The following is a 24288-nucleotide window of genomic DNA, read 5'->3' as shown; positions in this document are numbered from 1 at the left end:
GGGCTGGGTGTACCACATAAGTGATATACAGTTCTCCAGCCGAAGTAATAGAGAGTCGATGATGGCTTTTACCATCAGTAGATGCTGTTTGAAGATGTACCATGAAAGCAGCATTGCTCCACTGCAAACGGACTCATAGAGGCATCTAGGCATAAGGTTACAAGGATTGGGGTGGGGGAGGAACAGCCATAATCATCTACCATACCTCATCTTGAAATATGAAACTTTCTTCATTAAGTCATGTTTCAATAAAATGCATCAAAATCTGCATTGTACAGGATTAGCATATGTGACAATCTATCCATGCTTAAATCAACAAACTCCGACTCCTCCATGTGTACACAAGAGATTTTACTAATCAAGGTATGAAACAAAGATTGAAAAAAGATCTCAGATCCAAGCTTACTGTACCATGTAGTCTTTATATAAGGCAAATATTTGGCATCATCGTGATACAAATAAGGGACCTGCCACCTATAAATTACTTGTCCATTATATTCCCAGAAGTCATGTTCAAAAATAAGTACCAAATAATCAAGGTTTTTTTTCCATTCACAGTGCAAGGAATACATTTCAACAACTGATTGCATCAAGACATATGAAACCTGAACCCTTCTACATCCCACACCAATGACATGGAAATTTGATTACCTCAGCAATTCAAACAAGTTTAAGCATTCTCTTCTTACAAATGTTTATTCATACAGTGTTGAAAATTATTGTAGGCACTTGGTTCACTTAGAAATCACTACAGATCAGGGGTCTCAAAGTCCCTCCTCGAGGGACACAATCCAGTCGGGTTTTCAGGATTTCCCCAATGAAAATGCATGCACTGCTTTCAATGCATATTCATTGGGGAAATCCTGAAAACCCGACTGAATCGCGGCCCTCAAGGAGGGACTTTGAGACCCCTGCTATAGAGACATTGTGTGTAAAAGACACCGCTGCATTTTCTACAGGCCTTCTCCCTCTGCTGCTCTCTAAGAAGAAAGACCACGCAGGGTTTTATTTGCAACATCCAGATCTTGTCCCTTTCATGGCCTTGTTGCTGTCTGTCAAGTCCACAGTCTCAGATGGCCCATTGGCTTTTTTCTTCAATAGAGGCACAACTGTGTCAAACACACTCTCGAAGAGGAAGTCCACGCTGAAGCCACTCTTTGCGCTGGTCTCAAAACACATCTTCTCAGCAGGTGGAGCCTCCTTTTCATCCAGCATCTTATACTTCAGCACTCTTTTATAAAGTGAAACGGCATCTTCCACGTGTACCTGTTTGCGAACTTTGGCGGTGGACCCAGTTGTGGCATGGCACGGCTTTTCCCCTTCTGTTTCATTCACGGAGGCACATTCATCAGTGAGATCAACTTTATTCCCAACTATGGCAAAAATGCAATCTGTGCTGGCTGTGTCAGTCAAGGCCAAGAAGCGGTCTTCGAGCTCTACCAGGCTTTGGAAGTTGCTCACGTCGTACACAAAGATGACAGCAGCCGCTCCTCTACAATACATGGAGCCAAGACCATGGAACTGCTCCCGTCCTGAAAGATAAATTTGATAAATAAAAAACAAAACATGCTACATGCTATGAAATGCTTACTATTTTTTAAATGAATAAATATTTTATAGGAAATCAATCTAACATCAAGATGCTGAAAGGTAACTATGAAATACATTTCTCTCTAGGGCAAGGGTCCTTAATCTGTTTTGGTTCCCACACCCTTTTAACTGGTCATTGAAACCCCTTTCCTACATCATATGTCCTCTAGTGATAATTGACAGCTACATATGTCACTGTTAAGCAGTACACTTCCCCCTCCCCATTCTCGAGACTACGACGGGAGCTCACGGCAGCCATTTCCTATTGGCGATCTGCACGGGGCAGGAGCGTAGGAAGTTCGCTCCTGCCCACCACCAGGTAAGGCCGGGATGCCAGGGGGAAAGTGGGAGGGAGGCGGGGGTGGGTCAGAGCCGGACCAGAAGATATTCGCGGTATTTCACCATTCGCAGTCCGGCTCTGCCCCTATCCCCCGTGAATCCGGAGGGAGAAGTGTATATGTTAACATATCACTAAAAATTACAGTACTATACAGTTATTACCAATAACTATCTGAATAACTACTTTCATATATCAAGAAAGCTTCAATAAGTTGCCTCAGATTTCAAGACACTAAGACCCTTCTCCGCACTTCTTGTGACCTTTTCTATACCCCTTGGGGATGCAGGCACCATGAGTTAAGGACCAGCTAATGACAGTACTTTTCCTTTTGTTTAATATGTTTTTGTCAGGTTAGTTCTATTCGTTTGTTTCCCCCAGAAATTTGTAATTAATAATGTTTTGTACATCGCTTAGAATTTTGAATAAGCGATTAATCAAATTTATAAGAAACATGAACCTTGAAACTATACAGTCAATCAGATGTAGTGTGGAGGGAGCATTCACAGCCACAACGGGATGAGAGAAGAGGGGAGGGAGTCAGTCATCTAATGGCTGAATTTAAGGCCCATGATTGCAGGATTCCAGAAGAAACCTTGTGTATGTTTTCCAATCCAGGACTATTACTGAAACAGCTGAACAAACTATTTTGTGAAGGGTTATCTAAGCGGAGGACAAAAACACAGAAGAATATGAAGAGTTTGCAAAAGAATGAGCGCCTCTTTGGGAACAGCACAACCAGACCAAGGAGAACACAGACACCATTTACTCACCCTCTTCCCAATTCTCAGAACTATCTAAGCACAGGGATGATAAATGTTTGTCTTGAAGCACTAAAACCCACCTCTGGTTTACAGGTTATATATAATACAATGCAAGTACTGTATATAATCTAACATAAGTCTATCCGTAATAGGGGAAAAACTATTAACTCAAGTATAAGCTGGAAAGGTTTATATTTGAGTACAGTACTGCCCCAAAATTCACGGAGGTTCTGTTCCAGGAATCCCTGTGAATTTTGGAAAATAACAGGGGAGGCAGGAGAGGGCAGCTGGAGCGCCGGCAGGTGAAGAAAAATCACTCACGGTTTGCTCCGACCGCCTCTTCCTGTAGTAAAGTCGGGCTACACCAATCAGGAGCTGCTTTGACCCACAGCTCCTGATTGGTGTAGCCAGACTTAACTACAGGAGGAGGCGGTCAGAGAAAACCGCGAATGAGCGGGGGAACACTGTATTTCTTTCTCCCCTGTGCTTTTGACATCCCCCATTATGTGACTGACATTTCTCTTCCTCTCCTACAATGATCAACACTTCTTTCCTTCTCTTCCCTCCCCTGTGGTAACAGCCATAATTGATCTCTCTTTTCTAATCCACCAGTGATATAATAAGAGTAAGTGGTGCTCCTCCCCCCACCCCCCTGCATGCCCCCTTCCCTTTTTAACTTCTCTGGCATGAGCATGCCCACGTCAGTGTCAGTTCGCCCTTTGATATCACTTCTTAGGTGTGGGTCCCGGAACGTCAGAGAGAGCACCGATGCCGATGCGGGCAGCAACCTCTTGCCGGGGAAGTAGAAAAGGTATGGGGGAAGGTAAGGAGCACGCATGGCAAGGAGAGGAGCGGGGGGGGGAAGAGAGGAGGAAGGGTCCCACGCTTTTCCGGACCGTCTCCCCCAGTGCTGAAGGAATCTCTTCCTCCCTCCCCAACCATGGTGACCGGCATTGCCACTCTTAGCACTTATCCTAGGTGCCATTGACAAGGACTGTGCGGCAGCCAGGAGACGAATGCTATCAGCACAGTGGAGAGAAAACTTGATTATAAGCCAAGATCCCCAAATGGACTTTTTAGGGAGCCCCAAAATCTCAGTTTATAGTCAATTATCTGTGCTTGTTAAATTTCCCCCCTACACTCTTCTCCAGCACTCTCTTCACTTCCCACCTGTCCCCATCAACTTCCATCCTGGAGGAAAAGTCTACAGTCTGCTATTGAGGCAGACATAGGATAAGCCATTGCTTGCCCTGGGATTGGTAGCATCTGTGGCCATCTGTTTCCAGTACTGGAAGTAAGTGGCGGAGTAGCCTGATGGTTAATGCAACGGCCTGAGCATGCAAGGAACTAGGTTCGATTTCCACTGGAGCTCCGTGTAAGTCATCTAAGCCTCCTTTATCCAGGGACAAAAATAAGCACCTGCCTGTATTATGTAAACTGCTTTGATTGCAAACACTGAGAGGCGGCATATCAAAACCCATCCCCTTCCCTCTCTCTTAACTAATATTTGAAAAATAAAAATGTACTTAAAAGATGAAGGAGATGGGACTCGATATACCGCTTTTTCTCTGTGGTTTACACAATCAAAGTGGTTTGCACGTTTTTAGACAGGTACTTAGGGCTAGATTCACAAAGCAAACCGATCGTGTACCGATCGGTTTGTGACCCCTTTTGCAACCAGATTTCCCTCGAGCCCCATTCACTAACCTCTCCTGCGATCTGTTTTGAATCCATGCATGCAAATGAGGTGAAACACATGCAAAGTAGGCAGGGACGCGATTCACAACACAAAATTTCACATCTGACTGGGCTGGCCAATCAACTGAAGAAGCGACTGATGAGGACCAGTCGAAAACGTCTTTCCAATTCTGGAAGCCCTGCTCTCTGCCCTCTCCTGCTTGTTCGCCCTGAATCACCACATCGCTGCCCCAGTTTTCTCCTGCCCTTCTTCCCTGAATCTCTCCTGCCCTTCCCACCCTGCGAGCCCGTGGTTTTAACCCGCAGGTTAAACCCACAGGCTCGCAGGGCTAAAAACTAATAAGAAAAGTTAAAGTTTAAAAAAAAAAAAGATTGCAGCTCCGACGGACATGCGCAGACCATCTACAGATGGTCTGCGCATGCGTGGGGATCACAGAAAAATGATCCGTGCTGGCAGATGGGGGCGTTCCTCCGATCGGACTTGCCCGGATTGGGCAGGTTGGTGAATCTGGCCCTTATTTTGTACCTGAGATAGGTAATTAATTAAGTAATTTGCCCAGTCACAAGGAGCTACAGTGGGAATTGAACTCAAAACTGCAGGGTGCTGAGGCAGCTGCTCTAACCAGTAGGCCACTCCCCCACTTTACAGGTTTTGGAATTCACCTCTTCGAAAGTTGCTAAAGTACATTAATGGTTTACAAATTACTCGATTGTCTCTGGTTATTATATTACTTTTAGCAACATGTGGTCTGCTGGCTACAGCTCTTGTACTTTGTTCTAGCTCCATGATGTGAAGCTCAGGAACCTCTAATAATAATAAGCTTCTACTAATTATGACATGGTTGCCATACAACAGATTACGAATAATTGGAAAAATTGGGATAGGCTGAATTATAGCTTTTGGTGAAACTCTTTGTGCCACATATTTAAAATGGAAAGGATAATTGCCATGCAGCAGAGAAATTTTAAGAAATTTCAGGATATTTGGGAGCCATTAACAAGATACTGTAAAGATTGAAATTACTGCATAGAATAAATATTATTTTATTTCCTTTTGTTCATACACATCCAGGGTGGGGGTGGGTGGGAATATTTTATGATTTCTTTCGTTTATGAATAATTGTGTATAAGGGAGGGGGGATAATTGACGCGAGTTAGAATTTGAAGATATATTAAGTGATGTTAAAGTATAAAATGTATGGGGTTAATAATAAAAAAAAAAGTCTAAGTCCCCTTATGGCCTAAGTCCTCAAACGTTCAAAGCAGAAGCAGGGAAAGTGTCCATAACCAAAACAAACGTCCTTGTTTTGATTATGGCCTGCCTCTACTAAACGCCCAGATCACCACTACGTCTACAAGTACACCCCCACGACGTCTACACTTTTTGGCCATAATGAACCAAAAAAACGCCTAAATCCCAAATGTCCAACAGAAGGGCTTTTAGGCGAAGGAGGAGCTAGTCCTTTGCCTAAAAGCTGGATTCTGTAACCGGTGTCTGTAAAAAAACAACACCGGTTACAGAATCCCCCCCCCCCCCGACTCGATATGGCCAGGAGAGAGCCCAAGCCCTCCTGGCCCCGGCGACCCCCACCCCCCAACGACTGGATCGGGCCAGGAGGGAGCCCAAGCCCTCCTGGCACCGGCGACCCCCCCCCCCCCCCACCATGACTGGATCGGGCCAGGAGGGAGCCCAAGCCCTCCTGGCCCAGACAACCAACCCCCCCATTGCGACTGGATCAGGCCAGGAGGAGCCCAAGCTCTCCTGGCCCCGCCAATTAACATTGGGCCAGGAGAGAGTGGCTCTCCTGGCCCCGGCGACCCCCATCCCCCACCCCCCACTACATTACGGGCAGGAGGGATCCCAGGCCCTCCTGCCCTCGACGCAACCCCTCTTCCCACAACCCCCGATTGCCCCCTCGCTGACCCGCGACCCCCCCCCAGCCAACCCCACGACCCTTCCCCGTATCTTTTAAAGTTGGCCAGACAGACGGGTGCCAAACCCGCCTGTCCGGCAGGCAGCCGACACCAGAATGGGGCCAGATTGGCCCAGCCGTCCCAAAGCCCCGCCCACAGGTGGGGCCTAAGGCGCCTGGGCCAATCAGAAAAGGCCTGGGAGCCTTAGGCCCCTCCTGTGCCTTTATCTGCCATCATGTTTCTAGGTTAAACCGAGGTAACCTTTTTCCCCCCAGAAAAGGAGGAAAAAAGGTTAACTTGAATATAAACCGGGGGGGGGGATATAATATTCAAGTGCAGTGCCTTTTCCTGTCAGGCTCTGCACCCTGTTCCACCTCCCTTGCTGCTCTGCCAGGCTCTGCATCTAGCACCCTCACTCACTCACTCCTCTGCCCATCTCTGCACCCAGCCCCCCCTCCTTCCCTACCAGGTTTTGTACCCTCTCCCCCCCCCACCCTCCCAATGCCTTGCAGGACTCCACCAGGCCTGTCATGAGACATGATGGTCCAGCAGTGGCCAGGCCAGGAGGAATCCCTCCCGCCTCCTGCCCCAGCCCGATTATAAATTATTTTTATCTCCCTCCCACCTCCCCCACTTACCTTAAGTACCCCTGTTGGACCAGCGGTAAATCACAACAGGAGCGACCATTGCTCCTGCCCATACAGAACCGCTAGCTAATTGGCTACTACGAGAACTCACAGCAGCCAATCAACTAGTGGCTATGCATGAGCAGAAGCGAAGGAAGGTCACTCCTGCCTGTGCTGAGCCACTAAACTCACCGCCATTTTTTTGGCCCAAAAATCTAGGTTTATCTTCGAATATATATGGTAGTTAGTTTTATATCCCATCCTTCCAGGAGAGCTCAAAACAGATTGCAAGTATAATATAACATGACAAACATGGCATGGTATGGCATAGCATAACGAGCATTGCATAACATAACACAGTATGGCAGCTTAGCATGGGAAACAGTCATATATACAAGCTTAGCATAGCCTGATGACCATAGTATTACAAGCATGACAAACATAGCATGGCAGACATTGTATTATAAAAACATAGCACAGCAAACATATATGGCGCAAACAGTATACAAACATGGCCAGCCAATATGACATGACAATATGACACTTAACATGGTAGAACCTAGCGCAGTGGACATGGGATAACAAATAATGTGTAGTGGATATAGCGCGTGAATTTGTAGCATGGTAGACATGGTATGGGGAGTGTGTGGTGCAGTGGTTAGAGCTACAGCCCCAGCACCCTGGGGTTGTGGGTTGAAATCCCGCACTGATCCTTGTGACCCTGGGCAAGTCACTTAATCCCCCAGTGCCCCAGGTACGAGTGTGCGCCCGCCGGGACAGATGGTGAGAAAATGCTTGAGTACCTGAATAATTTGTAATCCGCATAGAATTGTAGGATATGCAGAATATAAATAATTAAATAAAAATAAAATAGTAAGAAAGATGACAGTATGACAAAATGTGGTAAAGCATTGCATGACAAAAACATGGTGACTTGGTAGGGTAAAGCATTATATGTTGGGCAATATAAAGTGCAACACATATAGAATTTAGGCGCCTCTCTAGTTGAAAGTGAGGGGGAAGTTTCTTGCATTTGTTGCGGCCGGACCTCACCTGACCCGGGAGCATGAGTGCGCTGCCTCTGCCTCTCCGTTTGCCCGCTCGCGCCCGTTCTCGCTCCGGCTCGCGCCGCTGCCAGCAACACCGGGGTACCTCGTGCCTCCTTGCTCACCCCCCCCCAGCGTCACCTAGGCAACCACCTCCTACCTGGCAGTGGACGGCCCAGCATGCGGTCGGCAGGGTTCAGATGGTCAGCGAGTCAGATTAAAAAACTAAACGGGCCATAGTTTGCCTATGTCTGCACGGAAGCTAAAAAATTAGACCATGTAACACCTCTACTTAAAGAAGCGCATTGGCTTCCAGTTGCACACCGCATAACATATAAATTAAGTCTATTGACTTTCAAATCTCTTCTCTATAAAACTCCCGCCTTTATTCATAGACTATTGATTCCCTATACATCTACAAGATTACTCAGGTCTACTGACCAGCATCTTTTAATGGTTCCCTCACTTAAAACCATAAATACACAGAGGCAATTTATTTTCTCCGTCACAGCACCCCAAACATGGAATTTACTCCCAATTCATGTACGGGAAGAACATAATTTAGATAGATTTAAGAGCAAGTTAAAATGCTTTCTTTTTAAAGATGCATTTGACAACTAGAAAATCAGATTAGGTGCATCAACTGAATCTTAGTTCTTAATTTCTTTGAAGCTCACTGTTTTCCCCCTTCCTATTGTTTTTTCCCCTTACTCGTCTTACTTATTATTTTACTCCTTTGTACATCGCTTATAATTTTGAATAAGCGATTAATCAAATCCATAATAAACTTGAAACTTATGAGGAGGATGCACATGTGGGTGGAAAATGGGCATGTCATCAAGCGACACATGCAAGTTATAGAGTATTACAGTTGCATGCACTGCATGGCACACTTCAGCACACTCACAGTAGCCACTGACCTAACTTTTGGCACACCAATACAGCTTTGCACTACTTGGGGACACTCTTAAGCCCCTTTGTGACATCTAAAATGAGCCCTGAATTTACAGAATTGTCACCATAGTGCTGAAATCTATTATTAAATACTTTCAACTGCAAGATAAAAATTTTAGATAGTTATATATTTTGGTTTTTGGGCGCTCATCAGTTAATGTGATCCGTTAGCACTTTCCTTTCCAGCAGCTTCCACGACTGAGTGGAGGTCAAGGGTCAATTAGAAACCATTAAGCTTTACAGGAATTTGTTCAGTGCAGACAGCACAAAGGAAATACTTACTAGAAATTCTGCAACAGACCAACGTGACTCAGCCAAGAAACTGCTAATCTCCCCTTTGCAGCACAAAGTGAAATAATGGAGAGGTTAGACTGAAACCCAGTGCAAGTGTGTAACAAATGCTTTAACAAGACTTGAACAAGTGTCTCTCTGTAGTAGAAAGCCATCTCCAGGAGGAAAAAAAAGTTTATATCAGGGGTGCCCAACCTTTTGGCTTTCCTGGGCCGCATTGGCTGAAAAAAAATTTGGGCCGTGCAAACGCTGCAGCAAGACAGAGGAGGGACCTGGCAAAATGGTAAACCCCCGGGGGCAGCAGAGGAAAACACTGCATCGCCCTGGACCAGGGCCACACAAAATACTTCATGGGGCAGCAGGTTGGACACCCCTGGTTTATATGTTCTACGCTATGTGTTATGGGGCTTATTTTCAAATAAGATAGACATCCAAAAGACAACATAAACCAGCACTTGGAGTTAAAACATCCAAGTGGGAATTCTCAAAACAAAACTTTCTAGGCTGAATTTTTTTCCCCCGCTAACCTCCTGTTCTTATCTTATTTGCTCTTACGTCTTCATACTGTAAACTTTTCCTGCCCTTGATTGCCATTTTGTGTCTAATATTGTTAATTGTACAGCGTACATTTCCCTGTTGTGTTTATTTTAATGTTTTTTAAATTATTTCCCTTTTATTTTCATCTATTGTTAACTGCTTTGATTTGACCTTTTTTTTTGTTAATAATAGTGGTAGAGTACTCCCCCCACAAAGTCGCGGTTCAGAGTTCGCAGCCCCACTCACTCGCGGATTTTCCCTCCGCAATTTTTTAATAATTTTTTTTTTCTATTTAGAACAATATACAGTACAGTAATTCTTATTTGATCCCCACCCTCTGCGACTGATCCAGTGTCCGAAACACAGCTTCCTCACCTGGTGCGTGGGCGCCCAAAACTGAGCCTCTACCCCTCCCACTCATGTAACTGTCAGCATCCGTGTCCAATAGGAAACAGGATGGGTGGAACCTGCCAGTGCGAGCCATGTGTTTGCTGTGTACCTGGAAGTCTGATCCGGAGCCACGGTTAAACCGGTGCCTGCGGGATCCAAGAGCTGTGAGTTGGGGGCTCAGTTGCACCTTCTGCTTTTCTGGTTGCTGGAATATGGGCGATGGGAGGCTTGGGACATTGCTTTGGTGGAAGGTTCTGGAATGGCTTGCGTGCATCGTGTTCTTTCCAGTTCTGGTGCTTGATCCTCTGTAACTCTGTGGGTTTCTGTAGGTCTTTAGGCATTTTTGTACTGCATCCAATATTCACGGTTTTTCAAAATTCATGGTCACTCCATGAACATAACCCATGTGAATTTAGGAGGAGTATTATATATCAAATAAAATAACTGTAACTACCAGAGCTTGGATCACATCTGGAGGGCCTCTGAGCATGCATGTGATGTCATCCACACATACTCAGAGGTCTTCCAGATGCAGCCTCGAGCTCCGGGGAAAAAAAGGAGGTTATGTGGTGGTATGGCTCTGGATGAAACGGGGCAGGGCAGCGTGTCCTCTTTTTTCCATAAAAAAATATGGTAACCCTATGCATTAAAATAATCCAGCCTTGATGTTATCATAGTATGAACCACAGTGATAATACTTACCTTGTCGATGTATGGAGAGAGGCAGCATAGTTGTCACCAATAAGAGGCAGCTCCTGAAGTTTAGATGCATTTAGGTAATCATATATCCCAAGGTCAGTGGCGTACCAAGGGGGGCGGTCCGCCCCGGGTGCATGCCTTAGGGGAGGAGCACAGCCGGCCAGGTCCGGGTCGTCTGGTCCAGGTCCACGGCATCCGCACCCCCCTCCACCCCCACAACGCAATTCATGATCGGCAACACCCCCCCTCCCCCCCCCCGCGAAGATACTTAAGATCAGCAACGGGCCTCCTTCTACCCCCAGCATCAACAGCACATCAGATCGGCAACGCGGTGCTCAGTCAAAAGCTTCCCTCTGACTGAACTGCCTGGGCGGAAACAGAAAGCTAAGTCAGAGAGAAGCTTTTGACTGAGCACCGCATTGCTGATATGAAGTTCTGTTGATGCCGGGGGTAGAAAGAGGCCCGTTGCCGATCTTAAGTGTCATTGCGGGGGGGGGGGGGGGCTTTGCTGATCTTGTTGCCAAAATCGGAAAGGTGAGAGGAAGGGAGAGAGATGGGCCTATAGTGGATGGAGAGATTGAGAGAAGAGGGCAGATGATAGAAGTGGGGAGAGAGAAGAGGGCAGATGATGGAAGTGGGAAGAAAGGAGAGCAAATGCTGAATGGAAGTGGAGAAAGAGAGCACATACTGGATGGAAGGAGGGATAAAGAAAAAGGATATATGCTGGATGGGGGAAAAAGACAGAGTTAGTGAGATAATGGAGGGGTGAAGGAAAGGGGTGGCATGCTGTGGGTAAACACAGTTAAAAAAAAAGGAAACTGAGGACTGCATAGTAAGAAAAAATTTAATTTAGACGGAGGCAGAAAATAAAGAAGGAAGACCAGAGAAGGAAAGGGGAGAGAGAGATGCCAGAGAACGGGGAAGGAGACAGAGGTATCAGATCTGAGCACAGGAAATGAGAAGAGAGAGATGCTAAAAACCACAGGGGGTGGGAAGGAGAGATGAAAGGAAAAAGATGCCAGACCATGAGGGAACAGAGGGAAGATGATGGATGCCAGAACAAAGGGGAGGGGGGTCTAGAGGAGAGATGGCAGGGGGAGACAGACAGTTTCTGGAAGGGGCAGACAGTGGATGAAACGGGCAGATGCTGGATTGAAGAGACAGGGCAGACGCTGGAAGAAAAAGAGTGAAAAGAAGATAAAAGCAGAATCAGAGACAACAAAAGGTAGAAAAAAAATCATTTTATTTCTATTTTGTCATTAGAATATATCAGATTTGAAATATATATCCTGCTAGACATAGCTGGGGACTGCAAAGCCCAGGCAGTGCTTCTTTAGCTAGATGGAAGGGGTAGAGAAAGAGGGCACATAATGGAAGGAGGGGATAAATAAAAGGAGGGCACATGATGGGGGAAAAGGACTGAGTTAGAGAAATACTGGAGGGGATGAGGGAAAGAGGTGGCGAGCTGTAGGTAGACAGTAAAAAAGGAAATTGATGAGAGGGTAGTAAGAACGTAATCTAGATGGACGCAGAAAATAAATTGAAAAGGAAAATAAGGGAAGAAAGGGATTGCAGAAGAGAGTGTGGGAGAGGGAAGGAGAGGAGAGAGGTGCCAGACCAATGGGGTGAAAGAAAAGATGGAAGGGGAAGACATACAGTTTCTGGAAGGGGCATAGAAGGAGAGAAGATGCCATATAGGGGAAGAGAGACGGCAGACAGTGGATGGAAGGAAGAGAGTAACAAGAAGATGAGGAAAGCAGAAACCAAAGAAGACAAAGGTAGAACAAAATTTTCTATTTATTTATTGCTTTAGGAGACATGTGTCACTGTATCCGTGGTGTTGCATTGTATGCAGAGTCCAGCTTCTTGCTGGTTCAATTTAACCTTTGTCTATGTATTTCTATTTTATCCCCCCCTTTTACAAAACTGTGGAGCGTTTTTTAGTGCCAGCCATGGTGGTAGCAGCTCTGATGCTCAGAATTCTATGATCGTCAGAGCTGTTACCACCATGGCTAAAATCAACACTACAGTTTTGTAAAAGGGGGAGGGGTTAGTTTGTGATGACATATTCCATACTAGGCGAAGGTGTTTTGTGTGTTCGAAAGATATGGTTTTCTGTTAGGATTGACAGTGTAGGATTAATCTGTATTTGTCTGGCTTGTTTAGTTTTACAATGGGTATATTGATGTTGTACTGCTCAATGCAGTATGTAAGATGCTGCCTTTTCCTAGGTATTCATGTGTGATGTGTAGCTTGTTACTAAAAATCATGTTTTTCGTACAGATGGGGGGTGTCAAAAAATGATGGGCCCCGGGTGTCACATATGCTAGGTATGACAGAATAAACACTTTCAACACTGAATGTGAAGATGTCCAAAAATGTAAGACAGGAACAGCACAGACCTAACTCAATCCAAAAAATGAAGGAAAAAGCCTCAGAAAGGGCCCTCCCACCTCACCAAAACGGCTCAAAGAAGTGGTCAAGCGTTCACCTCACTGGCAAAAAACTTCATTATGTGATAAAGTCTTATGCTGTGCTGTAATGTGCCAACGAAAATTAAATAATAGAGGAATTATTCCACTTATACCGATCAGTGAAGATAAGTGGAATAATTCCTCTATTATTTAATTTTCGTTGGCACATTACAGCACAGCATAAGACTTTATCACATAATGAAGGTTTTTTGCCAGTGAGGCGAACGCTCGACCACCTCTTTGAGCCGTTTTAGTGAGGTGGGAGGGCCCTTTCTGAAGCTTTTTCCTTCATTTTTTGGATTGAGTTAGGTCTATGCTGTTCCTGTCTTACATTTTTGGACATCTTCACATTCAGTGTTGAAAGTGTTTACTCTTATCATACATTGGTTTTTCATCACATCTGGGTTATCACAGGTGGCATACGCAGGAGTTTCATCAGCCGTAAACCTGAAGTCATTATACCATTGTTTAGATCCATGGTGAGACCTCACCTAGAGTACTGTGTGCAATTCTGGAGGCCGCATTACCATAAGGATGTGCTGAGGCTAGAGTCGGTTCAGAGAATGGCCACCCGGATGGTCTCAGGACTCAAGGACCTCCCGTACGAGGAGTGGCTAGAGAAGTTATAGTTCTACTTACTCGAGGAACGCAGAGAGAGGGGAGACATGATTGAAACGTTCAAGTATCTCACGGGCCACATCGAGGTCGAAGAAGATATCTTCTTTTTCAAGGGTCCCACGGCAATAAGGGGGCATCCGTGGAAAATCAGGGGTGGGAAACTGCACAGTGACACCAGGAAATTCTTTTTCACTGAAAGGGTGGTTGATCGCTGGAATAGTCTTCTACTTCAGGTCATTGAGGCCAGCAGCGTGCCTGATTTTAAGGCCAAATGGGATAGACATGTGGGATCTATTCACAGTGACAGGTAGGGGAGGGTCATTGGGGTGGGCAGACTGGATGGGCCGTGGCCCTTATCTGCCGTCTATTTATATGTTTCTATGTTTACCAGCGACATATGCTAGGTATGCCACTGCCCAAGGTTGCTGGGAGTTCAAAGCTCCTAAACGGATTTTGATGTCCTATATGCAACCGCTTGTGCTAAATACCAACAGAGGCTCAGTTTTACTTGGGTTCAGGCAAATTGTTTGTCGTTTCTAGCACATTCTTGAATCACTGTTAGAGAGGAGGTCAGTTTTAGCAGTGAGAAAAGATTTTATTTTGGAATTACTCTCCTATCTTTGATGATAGATTGAGGAAAGCTGAGTGGAAAGGGATATTTTGTAACTTACATTTTCAGTGCAAGGCCAAATACAGGCAGACTAAGAGTTCATTACAGAGCTTTCATTGCTTTCAAAAACTTGGAAAGTAACTAGTTTAGGCAGATTCACTTCCTTTACCCACAAGGAAGTAAGGTGGGGGAGGGGTTGTTCTGCTTTTTCTTAAATTATGAAAAAAGTTTTAAGAATGAAACCGAGAACATTTTAGTTTTTTCTGGATTAGACTTGGCTACTAATTAAATGGGGGGGGGGGGTTAAACCCTTGTTTTCTAGCAATGAAGTAGGATCAGAAAACTAAAAATGTGCATCAGTAAGTTGATTTATTTACCGTTAATAGAAGACTTTACATCAAAAATAAGGAAATGTTTGTCTGGTGTCCAAGTTCCCTAAAAATATTCTTCCGCTCTTGGATATATTGTACAAGAGTTACCCCTGGGTAATTTCTGCAGGACCAAGACACAGCCGTAAAGCTCAAGGATAATTTATTGCAACTTAAAACCACCGTATACAAGTCCCACAGTGATTCACAACAAAATAAATCACCCATCCAAAATCAGTGCCACTACAATATCTCACTAAAATTACAAAAGAACCACCAATCCTCTACTTTAAACCTCTCCATATTCCCCCATTCAAACCTTCCTCTCAAACAAAACAGACATCTAGTCAAAATAATTTATTATCATCTTCCTGACTCACCATATGCCAGCTGCCACAACCAAGCCATATTGCTAAGCTGGTGAAAGACTGGATAACAATTTGAGATGAGTTTCAGAATGGGGTTTGTTTGTTTTTTTTTTTGAAACTGCAAAAATTTGATACCAGACTTCAAAAAAACGTTTTTCTGTGCAAGTTGAATATTGAGCTGGTGAGGACGCTAGCAGCTGAAATCAAGTCTTAGCGGTGGAAAATCTAAACCGCTAGACTGCCACTTCTGAAGGCTCTTCACAAGAATATAATTTTATAATTGATATATGGTTAAGAGCTGGATATTTGATATAGTACTGGATATAATACGAACCAGCTTAAAATATCTGTGACCAAGTGTAATGGATAACCAAGCCTTAAGCAGTTTGCAAAAATACAAATCTTACAAACAAATCATGTTGGGCAACTTATTCTATCAAAGTTCCCCTTAAAGAGTGGTTAGCGCTACAGCCTCAGCACTCTGAAATTGTGGGTTCAAACACCACGCTGTTCCCTGTGACCCTGGGTAAGTCACTTAATCCTCACTGCTCCAGGTACATTAGACCAGTGTTCTTCAACCGCCGGTCTGCGGTTCACAGGGCCAGCATGTCCATCGGGCATAAGACAGTGTTCTTCAGCCGCTGGTCCACAGTATGATCAATGCGGTGTCTTCAGGCACAAAGCTGGGAAAAGGCTCCTACGGGCAGCCTGCGCCTGAACCGGAAGCCTTCTCTCCGACGTCACAACGTCAGAGGGAAGGCTTCCAGATGAGGCGTGGGATGCACGCGAGGAGCCGCGTGCAATGCAGCACTCAGGGAGCCGGCCCAAAGACGCCGCGTTGATCGCACCATGGACCGGCCTAAAGATAATACCAGGGGGTAGGCCAGAAGGCAAGGCACAGCATGGAGGGAGAGAGACAACAGCGGTAGGGGGAATGCTTTTATTTTTATATTTAGTGATTGATTTACATCTGCTGTCTGTTCAGGAAGAAATGCATTTGTTTCTTTTCCTCTGGGATTGTACTGCTTGCAAAGTCTTGCATCTTAGGGTTTGTTTGTAAATATTATTACTTTTAGTTTTTGGTCCTGCATTTGCATGGGGTTATCTGTTTTCTGGTAGGAATGAATGCAGAAAAGCATACAGTGTGCTCTGTGTATTTTAATTTTGTGGTTAACCATTATGTGTTATTAATACGATTATATTGTGTGTGTATATATATGAAAAACCAATGGAAAAAATGGTGTTACAATTAGTACTATTATGGGGGCGGGGTCTGAGGTGGAGATTTGAGTGGAAATGGGCACGACTTAGCCCAGTGTTCTTCAACTGCCGGGTCCACAAAATAATTACAGTGGTACCTCGGTTTACGAGTGCACCGGTTTGCGAGTGTTTTGCAAGACGAGCAAAACATTTGCAAAATCGGTGCCTCGGAAACCGACCATAGCTCGATTTACGAGCACACACCCCCCCCCCCCGCAATCCGGTACCCCCCCCCCCCGCAATCCGGCACCCCCCTCTGCCTCGAACCGGCACCCCCCCCCCGCCACAATCCGGCCCCCCCCAACATGATTGGGCACCCCCCCGCCACGATCCGACATCCCCCCCGACACAATTGGGCACCCCCCCGCCGCTTCTTACCCTCATCTGGGCTCTTGAAGATCGGCCTACTCGTCTGCTGGGCCTTGAGCATCTGAGCATGCTCAAGGCCTGCGAGTTCACGTTCTGAATTGTGGCGGGGGGAGGGTCGGATTGTGGCGGGGGGTGCCGGTTCGAGGCAGGGGGGTGCCGGATCGCAGGGGGGGGGCCTTCGAGGGGAGTAATGCCGGTTTTCGGGGGGGGGGAAACGCATCAAAGCGAGTTTCCATTATTTCCTATGGGGAAACTCGCTTTGATAAACGAGCATTTTGGATTACGAGCATGCTCCTGGAATGGATTATGCTCGTAATCCAAGGTACCACTGTATTTTATTTCCACCGGTCCATAGGTGTCAAAAGGTTGAAAAACACTGCATTAGATTGTGAGCCCTCTGGGACAGATAGGGAAAATGTTTAAAATGCCTGTATATAAACAAACAACTTTGAGTGTGATTGAATAACTACAAAAAGGCAGTATACGAGTCCCAATCCCTTTTCCCTATAATAGAAGGTGGTTTGACTGGAATAGGAAATAGAGAGGGGAGGGTGGGGGCTATATAGGAATGTGAAATGTGAAGGAATATTTACAGTACTAAGGGCTAGATTCACTAAGCTTTGCGAGCCTTCTCCAACCCGATTCACTAACCTTCTGGCCAATCCGCACCCGATCCGATCTGCAAATGCAAATGAGGGGAAATGGCATGCAAAGTAGGAAGGCAGCGATTCACTAAACCAATGAAGTTACACTGATTGGACTGGCCGATCCAAAAAGAAGCGACTGCTGAGGACCAGTCGTTCATAATAATAATAATAATAACTTTATTTTTCTATACCGCCATAGTCAGGCGACTTCTAGGCGGTTCACATTGAAAGAAGGCTGGACAGTCAGCGAATGATAAGGAGTCTAAAATAGAAAAGTTACATAAACAAGGTATATACTAGTTTAAGTTCCATGGGTAAATAATACATGAAAATTGGAGCTTCCTGAGAGATTGAATAGCGTTTACGGGGGGTTAGTTTTAGTTTAAGGGTGGTCTGTTTTAGTCAATGAATTTGTCGAATAGGGCGGTTTTTATTGCTTTTCAGAATGCATTGTAAGTCAGTTTGTGTTCATTTATGCAGTTTCGCAACCAGACTTGTTGTCTATTCGCTTGGAACATGAAGGTTCTATCCAGGAAGGATTTGTATCTGCAGCCTGAGATCTTTGGGTAGGCAAAGATGTTTTTGTTTCTGGTTGTTCGTGGGGGGTTGTGCAGAACGAAGTGAGTTTGCAGGTAGGAAGGTGCTAGTCCCCATGTCCTTGCCCACTGTCCTGCTCTCTGCCGTCCCGAAATCCCAGCCCTGAAACCATTAAAATTAAAAACATCTCCCTTGTGCAAAAAGTGCCCTGTTCTCTGCCACCCTGCCTCTCTGAAAGCCCGTGTTTTTAACCCGCAGGTTTAAAGCGGGGCTGCACTACAGCGTGTTCTACTTAGTTGTTTCAGTCTGGCTGCAAAGCATGTTCTGTTCCCTTGAAATGATTCTCGTGGGGCCAACGAGTGCAGCCATCCCACCCCACCCTTTCTGTTTTGATCTCAAGCTTGTGCGGAGAGCAAGCGCATGCGTGGATCGCATCTCCAGGCAGAGAGAATGGTCTGCGCATGCGTCTGGATCGCTCTGCAGCAATCCATGGGATCACGTGTGGGCGGGTGTCCGATCAGATCATTTGCATGGGGACTCTTTCGTGAATCGGTCACCCAGCAAGACTTGCCCACGGATCGAATCGGAAAGGTGAGTTCAGTGAATCTAGGCCTAAAACAGGTGGGGTACTGATTAAGGGTATGAAAGTGTGATGGGTAGGTTAGGAATTTGATATCAGGACAAAGGGATATATATTCACGATGCTTTGTTGTTGTGGACAAAGATAATGTATCCTGAATAATGAATCCTGATGAGATCTAAATTAATAAATATATTTCAAATAAACAGAAGGAAAACACACACACATCACCATGAAAATATTTCCTAAGCTAACACATCTCTCCGAAAAACAGCATGCTTCATTTACAGAAAGGTGCAAGATTCAGCAGCAAGCTGCAAAAGATCCCAAGGCTTAAGATGTCCCCTCCCCAATACATACCAGGAGTCTGACTACTTCATACCCTATTGCTAAAAATATTCTGGAAATCAGAAAAATAACAATTTTTTTTAACATTTGGGTACCAATAGGAATATGGTCTATGTTTTTCTGCTGTAATATAAGATCTTGCTTACAACTAGTGGTGCCTGATTCACTGATTCAAATCAATTCATTTTCCAAAAAAAGAATGGACTCACTTGATTCAATGACACCCCAACCCCCAACCCCATGAGTCCTGCCATACCTCCAGGCCTCCTAAAGCAGCAACAGCAGTGGCTAGCCAACGGAGGCAGCGCTCTGAACAAGGTTGCTCATGGCCTGCCCCACCAGGGCTTCCCTCTGCCGTGTCACTAGTAGCTGCACATGGGGGGGGAGAGAGGAATAACTGTTGGACATGGGGTGGAGGAGAGGAAGGGATAAATGCAACAAAGAAGTAGAAAGTGGTGAAAGGGAGAATTCCTGCATATGGTGGGAGGAGCAAGACATACATGGAGAAGAGAGAGTGAGAAATGTTGGACATAGGGTTGAGGGCAAGGAGAGATGGTGCACATGATAATGGGGGGAGATAGGGAGAGATGCTACATGGACGGGAATAAAGAGGTTTGAACCAGGGCACAAGGCAAGGAGAGATAGAGATGGTAGATGGTGGGTGGGAAAGAAATAGAAATGTTAGATATGGCAGATACAGAGATGAAAGATGGATGGTGAGCACGGAGAAAGAAGAAAACATCTAATGGGTAGGATACAAAGGTGAGTGAGTTAACAGAAGACAAACAGAAACCAGAGCCTGGGACGTACGCAGGTGAGGCTGGACTCATTTAGAGCACTGGTCTTTGACCTGTGGGCCGCTGTGTGTGCGGACTGCCGGGCAGGATGGACCACTGGTCTGACCCAGCAGTGGCAATTCTTATGTTCTTATAATAAGATGATGAGACAACAAAAGGTAGAAAAAATAATTTTATTTTCTATTTTGTGATTAGCCCCAGAAACCATTAAAAATCACTTTTAGAGACCCCTTCCCAATTTCTCTCATAGGTCCCAGAACAGATCCCTGTGGCACTCCACTGTTATTCTCCTCTATTGAGAAAAATTACCATTTAACCCTACCTTCTGTATTTCATGTATCAGCAAAAGTGGAAAGAAGAGGAAACGAGAGCCAGCATGGTTAAAAGGTGAAGTGAAAGAGACTATTAGACCCAAAAAACATCCTTTAAAGAATGGAGAGAGGATCCAAATGAAGAACATAAGAAGAGACACAAGCACTGACAAGTTAGATGCAAAGTATTGATAAAGAAAGTTAAGAAAAAATATGAAGAGAAAATTGCAAAAGAGGCATACACTCATAACAATTTTTTTAGGTACATCAGAAGCAGAAAACTTGTGATGAAATCTGTGGTACCATTGGATGATCAAGGAGCAAAAAGGGCAATCATGGAAGATAAGGCCATAGCAGAGAGACTGAATGAATTATTTGCTTCGGTCTTTATGAAAGGAGATGTAAGAGATCTACCTGAACCGGAAATGGTTTTCAAGGATGATGATGCGGAGGAACTGAAAGAAATCTCGGTGAATCTGGAAGATGTACAAAGCCAAATCGACAAGTTAAAAAGTGATAAATCACCTGGACCAGATAGTATACATCCCAGGGTACTAAAAGAACTCAAACATGAAATTGCTGACCTGCTGTTAGTGATCTGTAACCTGTCGCTAAAATCATCTGTAGTTCAAAGAGTGGAGGGTGGCCATTGTTACGCCGGTTTTTAAAAAGGGTTCCAGGGGAGATCTGGAAAATTACAGACCGGTAAGCCTGACTTCATACCGGGCAAAACAGTGGAAAACAATTACAAAAAATAAAATTATGGAAACGTAGACAAACATGATTTAATGAAAGAGTCAGCATGGGTTCAGCCAAGGGAGATCTTACCTCACCAATTTGTTTGACTTATTTATTTATTTAAAATATTTATAATCTACCTTTATCCAAGACGGCTCACAAAGTACACATACATAATTCCAATTTGCAACATTACAAAGCTAACACATACTACAATAAAATTATAAAACACTGAAACATTCAAAAATCTTAGCAGCGATAGGGTCAATGCACTACACCTTTTATCAAATGGCATCATTCTTAAATGAAGGTGTGAATAAACATGTGGATAAAGGTGAGCCAGTTGATGTAGTGTATCTAGATTTTCAGAAAGTTTTTGACAAAGTTTTTCATGAGAGGCTCCTGAGAAAATTAAAGAATCATGGGATAGGTGGCAAAGTTCATTTGTGGATTGGGAATTGGTTATCAAATAAAAAAACAGAGGGTAGGGTTAAATGGTCATTTTTCTCAAGTGAGAGAATAAACAGTGGAGTGCCACAGGGATCTGTACTGGGACCAGTGCTATTTAACTTATTTATAAATGATCTGGAAATTGGGGTGACAAGTGAGGTGATTAAATTTGCAGATAACACTAAACTGTTCAAAGTTGTTAAAACGCATACAGATTGTGAAAAATAGCAGGATGACCCTAGGAAATTGGAAGACTGGGCATCCAAGAGGCAGATGAAATTTAATGTGGACAAATGCTAAGTGATGCACATTGGGAAGAATAACCCAAATCACATTTACTGGATGCTAGCGACCAACTTGGGGGTTAACACCCAAGAAAAGGATATGGGTGTCATTGTAGACCAGGGGTGCCCAACATGTCGATCGCGATCGACAGGTCGCTCGCTCAGGTGACCCCAGTCGATCGCAGAGCGGGTTCCCTTGTTCCCTTCTCTTTTTTCCCCTCCTGACTGGCCTGCTCCTGAATTCTGCTGCTGCCTCCGCTGCTCAACATTTAAAAAAAAAAAAAAAAAAACCGGCTTGGAGAATTTATGCTCCGGGGGCTAACGTGTGCTTGTACCGGCTTCCCTTCTCTTCCCTCTGAAACCGGAAGTTATGTCCGGGGGGGGGGGGGGGGGGGGGAGAGAAGGGAAGCCGGCACGCACATGTTAGTGCCCCATTCGCGGGCTAAAGCAGGAGACAGGTCAGTGAAGCTTGCGATTTGCTCTTCTTGCTGCCAGGTCCTGCCTACTTTCTGTTTCCTCAAAGGGAGGACCCGGCAGCATTTCTCCCAATAGGTCGATCTTGGGCCGATCAGCCTTCCTCTCCCCGACGTTAATTCTGCCGTCGGAGAGGAAGTTCTGGCCAGCGGAACTTCCTCTCCGACAGCAAAATTGATGTCGGGGAGAGGAATGCTGGTGGGCCCGAAGCAGGGAGAGCTTGGCCGGCAGCGGGCGGCTTTGGGGGCCTGTTATCCGATGGCAGTGGCAGTGGCTTGGGGGAGGGCAGGGAGGGAGACAGAAGGAAAGAAGAGAAACAGAAAAAAAGAAAGGGGGCATGAAGAGAGATAGAAAGAGAGGGCAGGGAGAGAAGAAGAAAACGTTGGGGGGGGATGAGGTCAGGAGGAGAGGAAGCATACAGGCTAAAAGAAGGGAAGAAAGATTGGATGCACAGTCAGAAGAAGAAAGTGCAACCAGAGACTCATGAAATCACCAGACAAGGTAAGAAAAATGATTTTATTTTAAATTTAGTGATCAAAATGTGTCTGAATTTATATCTGCTCTCTATATTTTACAATATGGTCCCCTTTTACTAAACCGCAATAGAGGTTTTTATCGCAGGGAGCCTTTGAGCATCGAGAGCAGCGATGGGCATTCAGCGCAGCTCCCTGCGCTAAAAACTGCTATCGTGGTTTAGTAAAAAGGGAGGGGGTGGGTATTTGTCTATTTTTGTATGGTTGTTACTGAGGTGACAGTGTATAGAGTCATCTGCTTTGTCCTCTTTGAAAAAACCCCGGAATAGGAATGATAATTAACAATTCTATGAGTACAGTGTGCGTTGTGTTTTTTAAAAATTTTATTGTTGGTAGATCATTTTGACTTGGTCATTTTAAAAGTAGCTCGCAAGCCCAAAAAGTCTGGGCACCCCTGTTGTAGACAATACAATTAAACTTTCTGCCCAATGTGCAGTGGCAGCCAAAAAAGCAAACAAGATGCTAGGAATTATTTAAAAAAAGGGATGGTTAACAAGACTAAGAATGTTATAATGCCTCTGTATCATTCTATAGTGCAACCTCACCTAGAGAATTGTTTTCAATTATGGTCTCCTTATCTCAAGAAAGATATAGTGGCACTACAAAAGGTTCAACGAAGAGCGACCAAGATGATAAAGAGGATGGAACTCCTCTTATAAGAGGAAGGACTAAAAAGATTAGGGCTCTTCAGCTTGGAAAAGAGACAGCTGAGGGGAGATATAAAAAGGATGGAATCAGTCCAGACGAAGGCTGCTAAAATGGTGCATGGTCTTCGTAATAAGGCGTATGGGGGACAGCCTAAAAGATCTCAATATGTATACTTTAGAGGAAAGGCGGGAGAAGGGAGATATGATAGAGACATTTAAATATGTATGTGGCATAAATGCGCATGAGTCGAGTCTCTTTCAATTGAAAGGAAGAACTGTTAAGAGGTGATAGGCACCAGAGCAATCTAAGAAAATACTTTTTTATAGAAAGGGTGGTAGATGCGTAGAACAGTCTCTTAGAAATGGTTAAAGCTATAGCCTCAGCACCCTGGGGTTGTGGGTTCAAACCCACACTGCTCCTTGTGACCCTAGGCAAGTCACTTAATCTCCCCATTGCCCCAGGTACATTAGACAGATTGTGAGCCCACCAGGACAGAAAGGGAAAAATGCTTGAGTACCTGAATAAACTCATGTAAACCGTTCTGAGCTCTCCTGGGAGAACGGTATAGAAAAATTGAATAAATAAACTGTGTCTGAATTCAAGAAGGCGTGGGATAGGCACGTGGGATGACTAGATGGGCAGATTACCGTATTTTCACGCAGATAACGTGCACCCGTGTAAAACGCGCACACGGGTATAGCGCGCAGAAACCACGATTTTATGTACAAAAACTTTTGTATACCGCGCTCACGGGTATACCGCGCATGCTGCCCGACTGTCCTTTCGCCCTCCCCGACTCTCCGTGCGCTGTCCCGACTATCCGTTCACCCTCCCTGACTTTCCGTGCACTGCCCCGCCTCTCCGTCGGGTTGGGCCCATGTGCCTCAGGCCGTGCCCCCAGGTGGGACCTAAGGCTCCAGGGCCTATTCTGATTGGCCCACGCGCCTTAGGCCCCACCAGTAGGCGGAGCTTTGGGACGGATGGGCCAATCCGGCCTCATTCCGTCGTTGGCTGCCTGCCAGACAGGC

The 24288-nt window shown here is 45.1% G+C and overlaps 1 protein-coding gene across 1 annotated transcript in view; it reads right to left on the bottom strand.

Annotated features, from left to right (window-relative positions):
• Positions 1-334: 334 nt before the first annotated feature.
• The window catches only part of RAB20 (RAB20, member RAS oncogene family), a 38163-nt gene continuing 14209 nt past the window's right edge, over positions 335-24288 (bottom strand). The window contains exon 2 of the mRNA XM_033949648.1: positions 335-1532. Within this exon, the coding sequence (XP_033805539.1) occupies positions 1006-1532 (527 nt within the window). The 3' untranslated portion in view covers positions 335-1005. The remainder of the gene's footprint in view (positions 1533-24288) is intronic.

The sequence above is a fragment of the Geotrypetes seraphini genome, chromosome 6 (genome assembly GCF_902459505.1).
Source record: "Geotrypetes seraphini chromosome 6, aGeoSer1.1, whole genome shotgun sequence".
Taxonomy (NCBI): Eukaryota; Metazoa; Chordata; class Amphibia; order Gymnophiona; family Dermophiidae; genus Geotrypetes; species Geotrypetes seraphini.
This window is presented reverse-complemented; position numbering and strand designations above follow the sequence as displayed.